This window comes from Rhinoderma darwinii, chromosome 3 (genome assembly GCF_050947455.1).
Source record: "Rhinoderma darwinii isolate aRhiDar2 chromosome 3, aRhiDar2.hap1, whole genome shotgun sequence".
Lineage (NCBI taxonomy): Eukaryota > Metazoa > Chordata > Amphibia > Anura > Rhinodermatidae > Rhinoderma > Rhinoderma darwinii.
Window position 1 is genome coordinate 248,567,849 of NC_134689.1, and position 12,930 is coordinate 248,580,778.

General features: G+C 39.1%; 1 protein-coding gene across 2 annotated transcripts in view; it reads left to right on the forward strand.

Annotated features, from left to right (window-relative positions):
* Nucleotides 1-12,930, forward strand: part of TBC1D2B (TBC1 domain family member 2B) — a 41,553-nt gene that overhangs the window by 8,939 nt on the left and 19,684 nt on the right. The window contains exons 2-5 of one of the 2 annotated variants that reach the window (XM_075857657.1): nt 781-934; nt 2,717-2,870; nt 7,811-7,992; nt 9,007-9,173. In XM_075857657.1, coding sequence (XP_075713772.1) covers nt 781-934; nt 2,717-2,870; nt 7,811-7,992; nt 9,007-9,173 — 657 coding nt within the window. The remainder of the gene's footprint in view (nt 1-780; nt 935-2,716; nt 2,871-7,810; nt 7,993-9,006; nt 9,174-12,930) is intronic. The other variant, XM_075857658.1, reaches the window with a different exon arrangement.

The window sequence follows — 12,930 nt, forward strand, 5'->3', positions numbered from 1 at the left end:
CCACGTGGTTTTTGTTGACCAGGCCACCTAGTCATTGTGGGCCGGAAACAAGATTAAGAACTGTTTGACTTGAGAGCAATTGTAAGACACAATCCGGTATAAACACCCACATGCTCTGCAAGGTGTACGAAAGTGTTGTGGTTATTGTTGTAAGGAGCTCCTTTATACTTACATTAAATAGTATAGCACCTTTAATCAATTTGCGTATAGATATAATCTACATAAAGAAGTTTAGCAAGTTTGTAAATATATAGCTTTTCATCTTGTACAGGTCCTGAATTGCAGTATGTATTTCTTATAGCTTATTTCCATCCACAGATGGATTAACAGTTCTGCATGTATACCATGCTTCTTCAGTCTCCGTATACTGCTTGCTCTGGTGATATGTGCGCCGGGAAGTATAAGCTTTACAGCAGGCACTGTGCGGAAATGTAATATAAGGAAAAACTAGGCTCCCGGACTAACGTGAAGCACAGAGCTCCGCTAAGCTTTGAGAGGTGTGTCGGTCTACGGAACTGTAGACTGGTTCCAATAGCAACCGGCTGAATTGTGAAAACCGCTCTGGAGTATTATGCAGGCTGTTACTTCAGATCAGTACAAGATGAGCGATAAATGAAATGTATTTACAAAATACTCCGCTTTTTATGTCGATTATTTGTATGTTTAAACTGTAATATGGGACTAAAAGGTGAACCTACAATGATTTCTTTAAACTTTTCTCCTTTGAGTCATGAAAAAATTAGTCTAAATGCTTTTTCTATTTATGGCTTAAATCTCTAGGCTTCTAATCGTCAGGCAATGACTTACTGGCTGCAAGAATTACAGCAGAAACGCTGGGAGTATTGTAACAGCCGAGCTGTAGGAAAGCGAGACAGCATGGTGAACCCTACTATTGGGCAGGTCCCCACCGGTTTGGTAGCCAAAGAAAGCTCAGGTAAAACATTTTCAGTTTGCTGTTATTTTCCTGACACCTTATAGTAAAGTATCCCATATGGCAAATTTTGTTCTGCTTTACTGTAATCTCGGCTTGCATACAAACTGGTGCACTTCACATTACAGGATGCAAAGTTAGTGTACGCTTTTACACATGGCATTATTATTTGTGCCGGGCTGTGTCATGTCTTTGTGTGTTGCGTTGCACATATTGTCCTGGCGCTACTCAGCATATATAATATTTTTTTCTTTTCTTCCATTGTCCTTTTGAAAAGGGGATTACTATGATTGGTGGAACAGTACGGCGCATGGCACGGGCTAAGCTTTGTACAGCCCTGTGGCTGACATAGTAAAGAATATTTGCACCATAATTTACACCAGTTTATTGCATAAACGATACAAAAAAGTATCGGGCTGCGGATACCCCGTTTTATCAGACCACGCCTCCTTAAAAAAAAAGTGTCGGACAGGGAATAACTGGCAAAATTTGCAACTTTTTTGCCAGATTATTTTTCTGCTTTACTGTGAGCCCAATAGTGGTTCGTAAATTGTCCCCATTGACTGTCGTGGCAATACATGTGTATTGTGGAGTCGCTGTATATACTTTGCCATATACACTTGTGAAAAGTACTAGCTCTAAAGTGGATTATAAGCCTCCACTATAATTTACAGTACCTATATCCAGTTTATAAAAAGACAGCAGTATTATACAGCCATGGGGAAAGTTTAGAATATGTGTAGAAGTTAATTCAGTGTGGTTGGGCAGTGACATAAAGTGCCAGTTAGGCTCCATGCACACGACCATATTTTTCATCAGTAATTACCGACAGTAATTACGGACCCATTCATTTCTATTGGCCCCTGACACCTTTCACTATTTTTGCTGATTGGTTTCCGTGCTGAAAAAATTATAGAACCTATCCTATTCTTGTCCGTAATTACGGCAAGGACTCTGCCATAGAAGCCTATAGGAGCTTCCATAAATACGGACGGCTACGAATGTGCATCCATATACCATCCGTATTTACGGACGCGTTGCTATGCAACATGCTGATGACATAATTTCCATCTTCACTCTTTTATCCGTTTTTTTAACGGATCCGTATATACTGATGGAATATGGATGCAATACGGACCATATTTATGGACACCCTTCCGTATATACGGATGCCTACGGATTTGTATTTACGGACAGTATTTCGGGAAAAATGAAAATACGGTTGTGTGCATGGGGCTTTATAGGATGGAAACAACATATAGATATATTCATTTCAAGCCTTTGTTAGCTGACCTAAGAACAGCACATGACATAGGAGCAGAAACTTAGCATTTCAGAGCTCTTGTGTTGTGCTATGTCACTTTAATACAGTTAGGCTTTATGTAAAGTACTCGTTTCCATTGTGTGCTACTTATAGGTTCCTAGTAATTGCTTCAAGTGGTGGGGGTGGTGTATATGGGGAAGAACTCCGCATAAAAATCTAGAAATTAAAAAAAGAGGAAGGAAAAAAATGTGCCAATTATTTCTGTAAACTGACCCTGTAGAGATGTGTACTTGGCGGTAACAAAACAAGTATTCTTATAGGTCGCTTACTGGTTCTGGCAAGACTAGAGGTTTTCCAGGGTTCCTGTAACGACATGTCAAACAGTTACGAAATCACATTAAAAACATAACCTATTTATCTAGCCTTTTAAACCAATAATACATTTGACTTATTTAAATATCTTTTGTTTCTACATTTTGTAACTCATGTCGCTTTATATTTTTAACTGTATTTTGCTGCAGAAATGACAAATGTTCCCTGTATGACCGATTCAGCAGAACGAGCTCGGATCCACTTTACAGTCGACATGTATCCTGGAGCCCTTGGAGCGGACCAGGGATCCAGCCAATCGGGTGCAGTGCAGGGCTTGCTCAAACAGTGGAGCAATGATATCAGGTACTCCAAATCTACTTCTCCACAATGAAAAGATGAAATAAATGGGCAATATTGCTTGTTTGTGCCAACAGATACTGCCGTTAGAATGCGTATTACAAGTTTGTGCAAGTGGCTGGGCTACGGGTTAAAAAACGATTGCAGCATATTGTAGTGGAAACAAATACCTCCTTCCTAAGACATGTATGATTTTGGATTACAACATAAAGCTCGAGATGTTGTAATCATGGAACATACGTTATCCTCCTAGAGGCAAAAAAATCAATACTGTTTTATACTGACTATACCAAAGCCAAGCTCAAGAGGCTTTTTTTTCAGGTTCAGCTATATGGTTAGATAAGTATCACAGCATAAACTTCCTGTGAAATAACTTTCTGTAAAAAGCCGAATGTGTTACTGCTGTCATTTTATTGTTTAGTGAGTGAGTACTGTGAAATGACTGATGTAACCGTTTCAGGTCACAACGTATTCAGAAATCGGGTTTCAGTCTAAGTTATGCTATAAGGGGCCAGGTGCTTAGAATTGAACTTCCGCTTGCAGGGCCTTTGCACCAAAAGACTGTTTAGCCGTTCCTGTGTCTGCAGAACGAACATGTCAGTCATTCTCGGGGACCACTAATTTGGTCCTAAAGTGCAAGGGCCTGGAGATTGTGCTTAACGCCCCTCAAACGTTAACTTTCATGGGGTCGTACAGGGCTAAAGTTTGATGGCATGTTCCCAGAGCGCCATCAATGTGTGATCAGTGACCACGAGGACAATCATAAAAACAACGTTTTGTGGCCTTATTTTGCACAATGCTGTTCTGGACCGTGAGCTTTGACTGTTACTGTGGCTAAACCCTATTCAAGTGAAGTTGGACTTGTACCGATCACCTATGCATGCGCTGTCAATCTTTAGTCCCGCACAACAGCTTTACGGTTTGAGTCATGCAAGACTTTAATTTTGTCAGTGTCCCTCTCGCCCATAAATTTTATTTGCCAAAACATTAAAATTTGAATTTGACCAACTGACAGAACTCAATGAACTTATTGTTGCCCTATTTGATTAATCTAAATTTTTTTGGAGACACGCGACGAGCGACTTTTAGGTATTTATTATTTAAAAAAAATAAAAACATTACAGTACCATAAGCAGAATGGAACTAGAAGTGGTGTTAACCCCTTGGAGACACGGCCAATTTCAGTTTTTTCACTTTCGTTTTTTCCTCCCTGCCTTCCAAAAGCCATAACTTCTTTGTTTTTTTTTGTCAACATATTTGTATGAGGGCTTGTTTTTTTTCGGGACAAGTTGTAGTTTGTCATGGCACCATTTACTGTACCGCATAATGTACTGATAAGCCCCCAAAAAATATTTGGGGGGTGAAATGGGAAAAAAACAGCGATTACGCAATATTTTGGGGGGTTTTGTTTTTTCGGCGTCCATCAGGCGGTAAAAACTACATGTGCACCTTATTCTACAGGTTTATACGATTATGGCAATACCAAATTTATATGTTTTGTTTTAGTTTTACCACTTTTAAAAAAAAAATTGTTTTGCGTCGCCATGTTCTGTGAGCCATAACTTTTTTATTTTTCTGTCAATTTAGCGATGTGAGGGATTAATTTTTGCGAGGCGAGCTGTAGTTTTCACTGATACCATTTTGGGGTATATGCCACTTTTTGATCACTTTTTGTTTCATATTTTTGGAGAGCTAAGGTGAACAAAAAACAGCAATTTGTCTGTTGTATAATTTTTTCTTTTTACGGCGATCACCGAGCGGGTTAAACAACACTATGTTATGATAGTTCGGACTTTTACGGACGCAGTGATACCAGTTATGTTAACTTTTATTTCTTTTTTTAACATTACCTTAGGGGAAAATGTTTTGTTTTTTTAACTTTTAATACTTTTTTTTTTAAAACGGACGTTCTCCTTTGAAGCCCTGCCAGAGGCAGAGCTTCAAAGGAGTACAAAGATGGCAGACCTGGGGGGGGGCCTTCAATTTTGGCGACAGATTCCCTTTAAATTTGGGTTGTTTTACATGCTGCAGGGTTGTAGAATTTCTGGTGCTTCGGTAACTTACAGTAAGCTTCTGCAGCGGCCAGATGTTAGACGTTATGAAATTCCATTCACATTGTATAGTTGAAAACTTCTTTTCATATGCAGTACCACAATGTGGTTTTCCATAGAGACAGTTCTAGGAAGTATTTCCTAGAACGGTCCCTTTAGAAAAAAACCTACAGCAAAACCATGGTGAAAATTGTGAATATTTATATGTCATTTTTGCTGAAGTTTTCACACATGGTGCGTCTCTCTGCCACACCATTACACAGCATGTGCAAGTACCCTTATAGTAATTAACCACGCCAAAAACATTTTAATATGTTAATTAGGATCATTTTCAATAAACCCTAGTGTGTTTGTCTGCCATAGGGAAATTATATTGTGAGCCCCATTGAAGCCAGGGACTGATGCGAGTGAATATAATCTCTGTACAGCACTGAGGAATACAGTATGTTGAAGATATATAAACTATGGGAAAATACGGAGAGCACAGCGTGCAATATCAATCCACTGCTTCCAAGGCCAGCAGGATTGTGGATGAAAAGAGGCATAGACTCACGGGACATAATATTACGAAACATTATAGCGTTCTCATCTGGAATATGCAGTTCAGTTTTAGGCACCGGTTCATAAAAAGGATGTCCTAAAACTGATAAGAGAACCTCAGTTATAAGGATTGATTGAAATAATTACATTTAGTCTTTTACAGTGTTCTCTAAGGGGGTACATAATAATTCTACTCTACATTTTTATATATATATATATATATATATATATATATATATATATCCCATACAAAAAATATGGTGAAAAGTTATTCCATGTAAAATCCCCTCAAAAGACAAGAAGGCACTAACTCCACCTGGAGATAGAACAATGTTCAATCTCCAGAAACCACAAGCCTTGTTTGCAGTAAGAGTTGTGTATCTGTGGAATAGACTACATCAGCAACTGGTTTTAGCAGAAATAGTTGATGGCTTCAAAAAAAGAATTAAACTGTGTTCCGATCTGTGTCAGAGTCTCCGTTAAGAGTCTCCGTTGCAGATTTAATCATATTTGCTGGACAAAATAACACAGCATGCAGAGCTATGTAGTCCGGCAAAATGACTGAAACCATGATAAAAAGCCAACGGAACCCATTAAAATCGATAAATCCATTAAAGTCCTATGACAGAGCAGAATAACGGAAATACAAGCACAGATGTGAACACAACCTTAGATGATTTTTTGAAAAAAATAATATCATTGCTTATGTCAAAGTTCAGAGTCCATTTCTATTTTAGGAAATATTGGCTCATGACCTTTTTTTTTTTTACTTTCTCTGGATCGAATCCTCTTACCTGGTGGAACTTTATCAATTTTACAACTATACTTACTATGGCAATGGTAAAGGTCCAACAGGGCTTGTCCTATCACAAGGATTTTGAATGTATTTGGTCTCATTCTTGGTTATTAATGGGCAGTGCTACTATCAAAGTACCATAGCGTTTCAATAACTATTTGCAATGTAGAAGAAAGATCGTATGCAACGTTTGGAATAATTTTTCCCATGTAATATTGTCCCAATCAATTCAGTTCCTTATTCTCAATATTGAAAATTATTGGAATCCGATTGGCATGGGAGAGGGTCTTCTCTGTCTGTGGGCCAGCTTTAGAAATATTGTCTACCTAAAATGTATTTTTCCAAAAATATGGCAGTAAGCAATAGAGAAAGGCTTGTTTGAAACCTTTAAACGGGGTTGTCTGGGTTGGAATAACATGGCTGCTTTCTTCCAAAAACGGCACCACATCTGCCTACACACAACCCATGGACCGGTGTGGTGAAGTTTTTGGAATAAGGCAGTCATTTTTCTAATCCTGGACAACTCCTTTTAAGCCTTTTCTGTTGTCCGTTACTTGACAGTTCTGCCTTTTGTATGAAACCTCAGTATCTGTATCTAGTTGCCAGTGACATGCTGCCTGACAATCTCATTGGAAAGATTGTGGTTGTTCGTCAGTGTTTGACTAGGAACCAGAATGTCGGACTTAACTTAGTTGTTGAGCTCAAAGTTCTATTAGGCGCTGTGCTGACCAGAGGTATGGGAGAAGTGGGGGCAACTTTGTATAATCCAGGGTTACAGACCATTATTTAGATTTATCCAAAGGATAAACCTGTTTTTTTTTTCTTTTTGGTTATTGAAATACCTTTATTAATGTTTGACAGAAAAAACACGTGTATATATTCCAATTTGTATATTAATCAGTATACAGAGCAGTCAGCTTAGAGAAAAGGAAAAGGGAAAATAAAAGGGCTGGTACTCGTCGGAATACTTCCCCCCCCCCCCCCGCTGTATAGAAAAGCATGATCTGCCATGCTTTTCTATGCAGTGAGACACCGTAAAAAACGTATACCGCACAGTATAAGTTTTTTTTACAATGGAAATCAATGCCAGATGTATGTCACTGTATGAAATATAGTAGCATACGTTGGCGGCATAAGTCATCAGTATACTCCTGATGTATACCTGAAAAACGAGATGTGAACTGAGCAATATGTAATATTCAGTTATGTGACATTCAAACATTTTCAACCTGAGTCCCTACTTTCATATTGATAATGGTTTACACTGCAAAAACAAAACTGGTTTCAGCTAGTCTTTGGAGTTTCTACTTCTCTGTACTGTGTATAGCAAGTATGGAAGACGCCTGGTGGCAAGCTTGTGTAAACCACATAAAATGAGGTGTTTTTACAGGGTAGGTCCTTTTTAATAAATGAATAGTTGTCGGTTATACTGCAATATTTTCTGCCCTTAGCTTTCACCTAGAGGGTTTTTACCTTCTAGAATATATTCACATATACATTCATATATATGCTGCCAGTAATAAAAGCCTGTCATTTGGTCTTTCATTGTTTTGTGGTAGAAACTCTGTGCAGAACCTACGACCTGGCAGAAATAGCAATGAATTGAGGAAGAGTGTCTTTTACACCAATGAGGAATGGGAACTGCTTAACCCAACCCCTAAGGAGCTGGAGGAATCACTTCTGCATGTGGAAAGGAGACCACCTATGGATGGAGGCAAATCGAACACAGGTGAAGCTTTTGGTATATAGCACTCAACTTTTCTAACCTCTGACTGCATGTGTCCTGATAATCTCTCATACTAGATAATAAAAAAAAAAAAAGATATTTAATTATGTGATTGAATAAGTCCCACTTTAAAACCAACCGTGAGTCGGGGGATGTATAATATTAGTGTTTTATTGTCCACATCAATGGTATATAAAACACAGAATTTTATTTCCCTGATATTTTTATTTCACCATTACCTCTAGATGGAGGGCACAATGTTATTTGCATCATATTTTAGAGACCTGGAAAAGTAGTATTTGCAACTGCACCTTCTTGACCACCTTTTTCATACACGTACATGCAACCAACATATACAGAAATGTAAAAGATTATAGTCTATAAGTACAAATTTTGGCAAAAATAATCACTAAAACTTTCTGAATAATATACAAATGTTGTAAAACGGAGTTTGTCAATAAGCTTTTTCTTCACCATGATAACACATTGGGGCACATACTATTACTGCCATAGAGTTGGGAGGGTAGCCAGTGTGGAGTACTAGTGTACCGTATGCTGAACTCCTCAACACGATATACGCCTAATCGCTATTGACTTTTGTTAATTGACCGTTTTCTGAAAACAAAAAAGACAAGTTTCACTTTGACGGAAAAAAAACACCAAACAATGCCAAATGACTAGCTCTGCTCCGGTACAGCATAATCCTACTGAGATCTTTGATCGTCTTTGCATCATTTTATTTATTTTTTTTCCCCCTACTCTTGCATGGGTTCAGCACAGGTTATAAGTTCATCTCTTAGCTATGTATGCTTGCCATGAGAAGATGCATATTAATTCTAAGACAAATGGAAGGCATTTCCATGGCATCTGGATGGTGAGGCCAACATTTTAAAGCCATGTCAGTTATGTTATATATCCTTCTAATAACATTCATGTAACTTAACATCAGGTTGTTTTTATATGCCGGCTGCATTTTTTTATATTTCTTTTTGCTTCTTCCATTTATTTTTGGATCCCTCCTTCCCAAAGGCAAACGTCCATTATTAGGTGTACTGAGGAACCGATACAGCGCAGATAACACTTCTGTGGAGTCTTTACCGTCAAGTGACCAGAAGATTGACTATGACCTTCAAATAAAGCTTCAGAACCAGGAAGGTGAATTGGAAAGACTTAAACAGGACTTAACCAGCCAGAAAGTAAGTTTATTATTGCCATTATAGTATGACAACAATTCTAACGTAGCCCGGCGAGAAATCCATAAAGTAGATATTTAAACCATAAAACAATAGCAATAATAAAATAACTAAAGGATTTTTTAGGCTCAAATTCGGTCGTATACTGGCTTGGTGCCGACTTGTAGCACTGGAGTTTTGGGTTAGAATCTGACCAGCGCAAGCTGCATGGAACTTGAATGTTCTCTTATTTGTGAGGACTTCCTCCCATATTCCAATACAGGCTTATATCATTTTATTTTCTATGACACGTGTGTTTATATTTTAGACCTGGAAATTAGATTGTGAGTGCATTTCCTGTACAGTCGTGCTGAATTTATTACTATATACAGTAATGTGGATATATGTTTTTTCAAATTTCTTTTATTTTTTTATTGTCCTTAGATTTGTTTTAGATCATCAAACTACTTTTAATATTAGACAAAGATAACACCAGTAAATAAAAAAAAACTTTTCAAATGATGGTTTCATTTATTGAAGGAAAAATGCTGCTCAACCCTACCTGACTCTATGTGAAAAAGTAATTGCCTCCTTAGCTTAGCTACTAAATCAAGCAGTTAACCAAATACAATTGCGTTAAATTTCACTAGTCACGACCAGACATGATTACTGCCAGACGTGTTGAATCTAAATCTCACTTAAAGTGTAGCTAAATGTTCGGCAAACTTCTGACATGTCAGAAGTTTGTATTGGTGGGGGTCGGAGCAAGGAGACCCCCACCAATCGCTAGAACGAAGCAGCTGAAGCCCTCGTGTGAGCACTCGGCTGCTTCGTGTCTGTTGGGCTTTTTCCGGAAATAAACGTATCGGTGTACGGACTCAATAGAAAGTCTATGAGCCCATACTCCGATACATTGGCTTTCCGGAAAAAGCCCAACAGACCCGAAGCGGCTGAGCGCTCACACGAACGCTTCAGCTTCTTCGTTCTAGCGATTGGTGGGGGTCTCCGTGCTCGGACACCCACCAATACAAACTTCTGACATGTCAGAAGTTTGTCGAACATTTAGCTACACTTTAAATAGAACCTTTCTGGCAATGTGAAGCAGGCTAGAAGGTCTCAAAAAGCATCACATGGTGCCACGTTCTAAAGAGATTCAAATACGGATGTCAAACAAAGCTTCTGAAATCTGCCAGTCTGGAAAGAGTTACAAGGCCATTGCTAAAACACAGGGATTATCCACAAATAGAGAAAACTTGGTACAGTGGTGAACCTTGATCAGGAGTGGTCGGCCTATTAAAATGTCATCGTCGACTAACATAGGAGCTCACAAAAGGACCGAAACGAACATCTAGAACTGAGGCCTCACTTGCCTCAGTTAAGGGCGATGTACACGTTTATACGATAAGAAAGACACTGGACAAAATGGCATACATGGGAGAGTTGCAAAGCGCAAACCACTGCTGACCAAAAAGAACTCACAGGCACGTCTCGAATTTTCCCAAAAAAATCTAGATGACCCCCAAGACTTTTGGGATAATATTCTGTGGACTGATGAGTCAAATGTGGAACTTTTTGGAAAACACGGGTCTTGTTACATCTGGCATAAAATGAACACTGCATTCCACTAGAAAAACATGGTGTTGGTCTGGGGCTGCTTTGCTTCTGTAGGACTCGGATGACTTGTCATAATTGATAGAGAGCAGAATTCATGGTTCCATCAGAAAATCCTGAAGAAGAATGTCCACCAATCAGTCCAAGACCTAAAGCTCAAGCGCAGTTGGGTTATTCAGCAGGACAATGATCTGAAGCACACAAGCAAGTCCACCTCTGAATGGCTCAAAATTAAGGTTTTGGAGTGGCCGAGTCGAAGTCCTGATTTAAATCCCATTCATTCTGGAAAACCCTCCAATGTAGCCGAATTAAAATTATTCTTGATCATCGCAAGTTATTCCAAGTGTTTCATTGCAGTCGTTCCTGCCAAGGGTGACACCGCCAGTTATTCGGTTTTGGGTAAGGGCAATTATTTTCTCACATGGGTGATATAGGTTTTGAAAAAATCTTTTTCCTAAATAAATGAAGTGATCATTTGAAGAATGCATTTTGTGTTTACTCGTGTTGTCTTTATCTTATATTAAAATTAGTTGAATGATCTGAAACATTTAGTTGGGAGAAATTAGCAGAAATAAAATCGGGTGAAGGGCAAATACTTTTTCACAGCACTGTAAATAATGAGTAATAAATACCACACTGACGTGTAAGGCCGAGTAAGAACATCCCAGGCTTGCAGCGCGTTTGCAGGAAATCGTTTTTATGTGCAGCATTCGCTCTTCAATGTGGGATGTGCGGTCCTAGCTCTACAGTGCGTTGTTGCTGGCCTCTAACTTGTGGAGCTAGACCTGGCTACGTTTTCTCCTGGCCCGGTATAGCATATTGCTGTATGGAGTCCACTTTATTACCTTCTGTCCCCCACCAGCGATCTATCAGAATTCTTCTCCGTGTCTAGTAGAGCTGCAATATCTTTTGGCTAGAAAGTCGTGATATAGGAAATGTGAGTCAAGCTAGTCTTGTGATGTTGGGTCAAAGCAGTGGAAATATGCAGCCGTTAATCATGTTCTTTTACTGGGCTATGCCAGAGATGCTGCTCCTTTCCCAGCTGGATACTGTTAACTTCTGGATACTATAAATAGCCGCATGATCATATGAGCATTTTGCAAGTCTTTTTCTTTTCCTTTTGGATTTGTTCAGGATTTCAGCTCTTTGTACTGTACAGCATTTATGTGATCTCGTGACTTATATATCATTCTTGGCAACGTAGGTAACCAGACACCGCTGCATGAAATATTTTTTTTCGCTGCAGTGTTTTTGATTGTTCGCATTGAAGGAAATATGTATATTATTATTAGAACGCAAGTCGTTTTTAGGCCGTTTCTAGAACCAGGACAAAAAGTGTTATTTTGGTTACCGAGAGTGAAGATCCTCTTGTTCTATCCGTACGTTGACTGTTTTCCTAATCTCTTCTGATTCAGCCAGTCAAGTGGTTTCCTTTCCTGCTAATGCTGGTTTATTGATCAACTTGTTTCAGAATTTTCATACATTCACATTTTTAGTTGCCAAGAAGATTTACTTAAAGTGTACCTCCTGGTTCATATAAAGTCTACAATCAAACAGAACTCACTCTCTTGAAAGCAGATCATATGTAAAACTGGAGGTAAACTTTAAGAAATGGCCACTATGTTGGAAACAATGGGAGGGGGATTTAAGAACGACTTTACGCCGGCCTGCTCACGGCACTTTTTGAAAAGTGGGTGGGGCTAAGGGGTGGAGTCACCTGTGGCCCGACTGATTTACTATAATTTACGCCAAAACCTGATTTCACTTTGTGACGCAGAAAAAGCCCATGATGCGACAAATTTATTAAAGGCGTGTGCATCTTTAGAAATTTTCCGCATATTACACTAGCCGCCTTCAGTCTAAGATTGGTATATGAAATGCCAGTCTTAGTACCCACTTAAACACATTGCCCCAGATTTACGAAGTACAGTTATTGCTTAAAAGTGTTGTCCGGGCACAGACAGCTGATGACATATCAACAGGATAGGTAATCAGTATATGATCGGTGGGGGTCCGACACCCGGACTACGCACCGGTCAACTGCCTCCGGGTGCCGGATGGAATGCAGGGTTCGGATCCGGAAGCAGATGGCTCTGTACACTGCATAGCGGCTGTGCTGCAGAACTGCAGCTCTGCTCCTATTCTCTGACCCCCACCGATCACATACTGA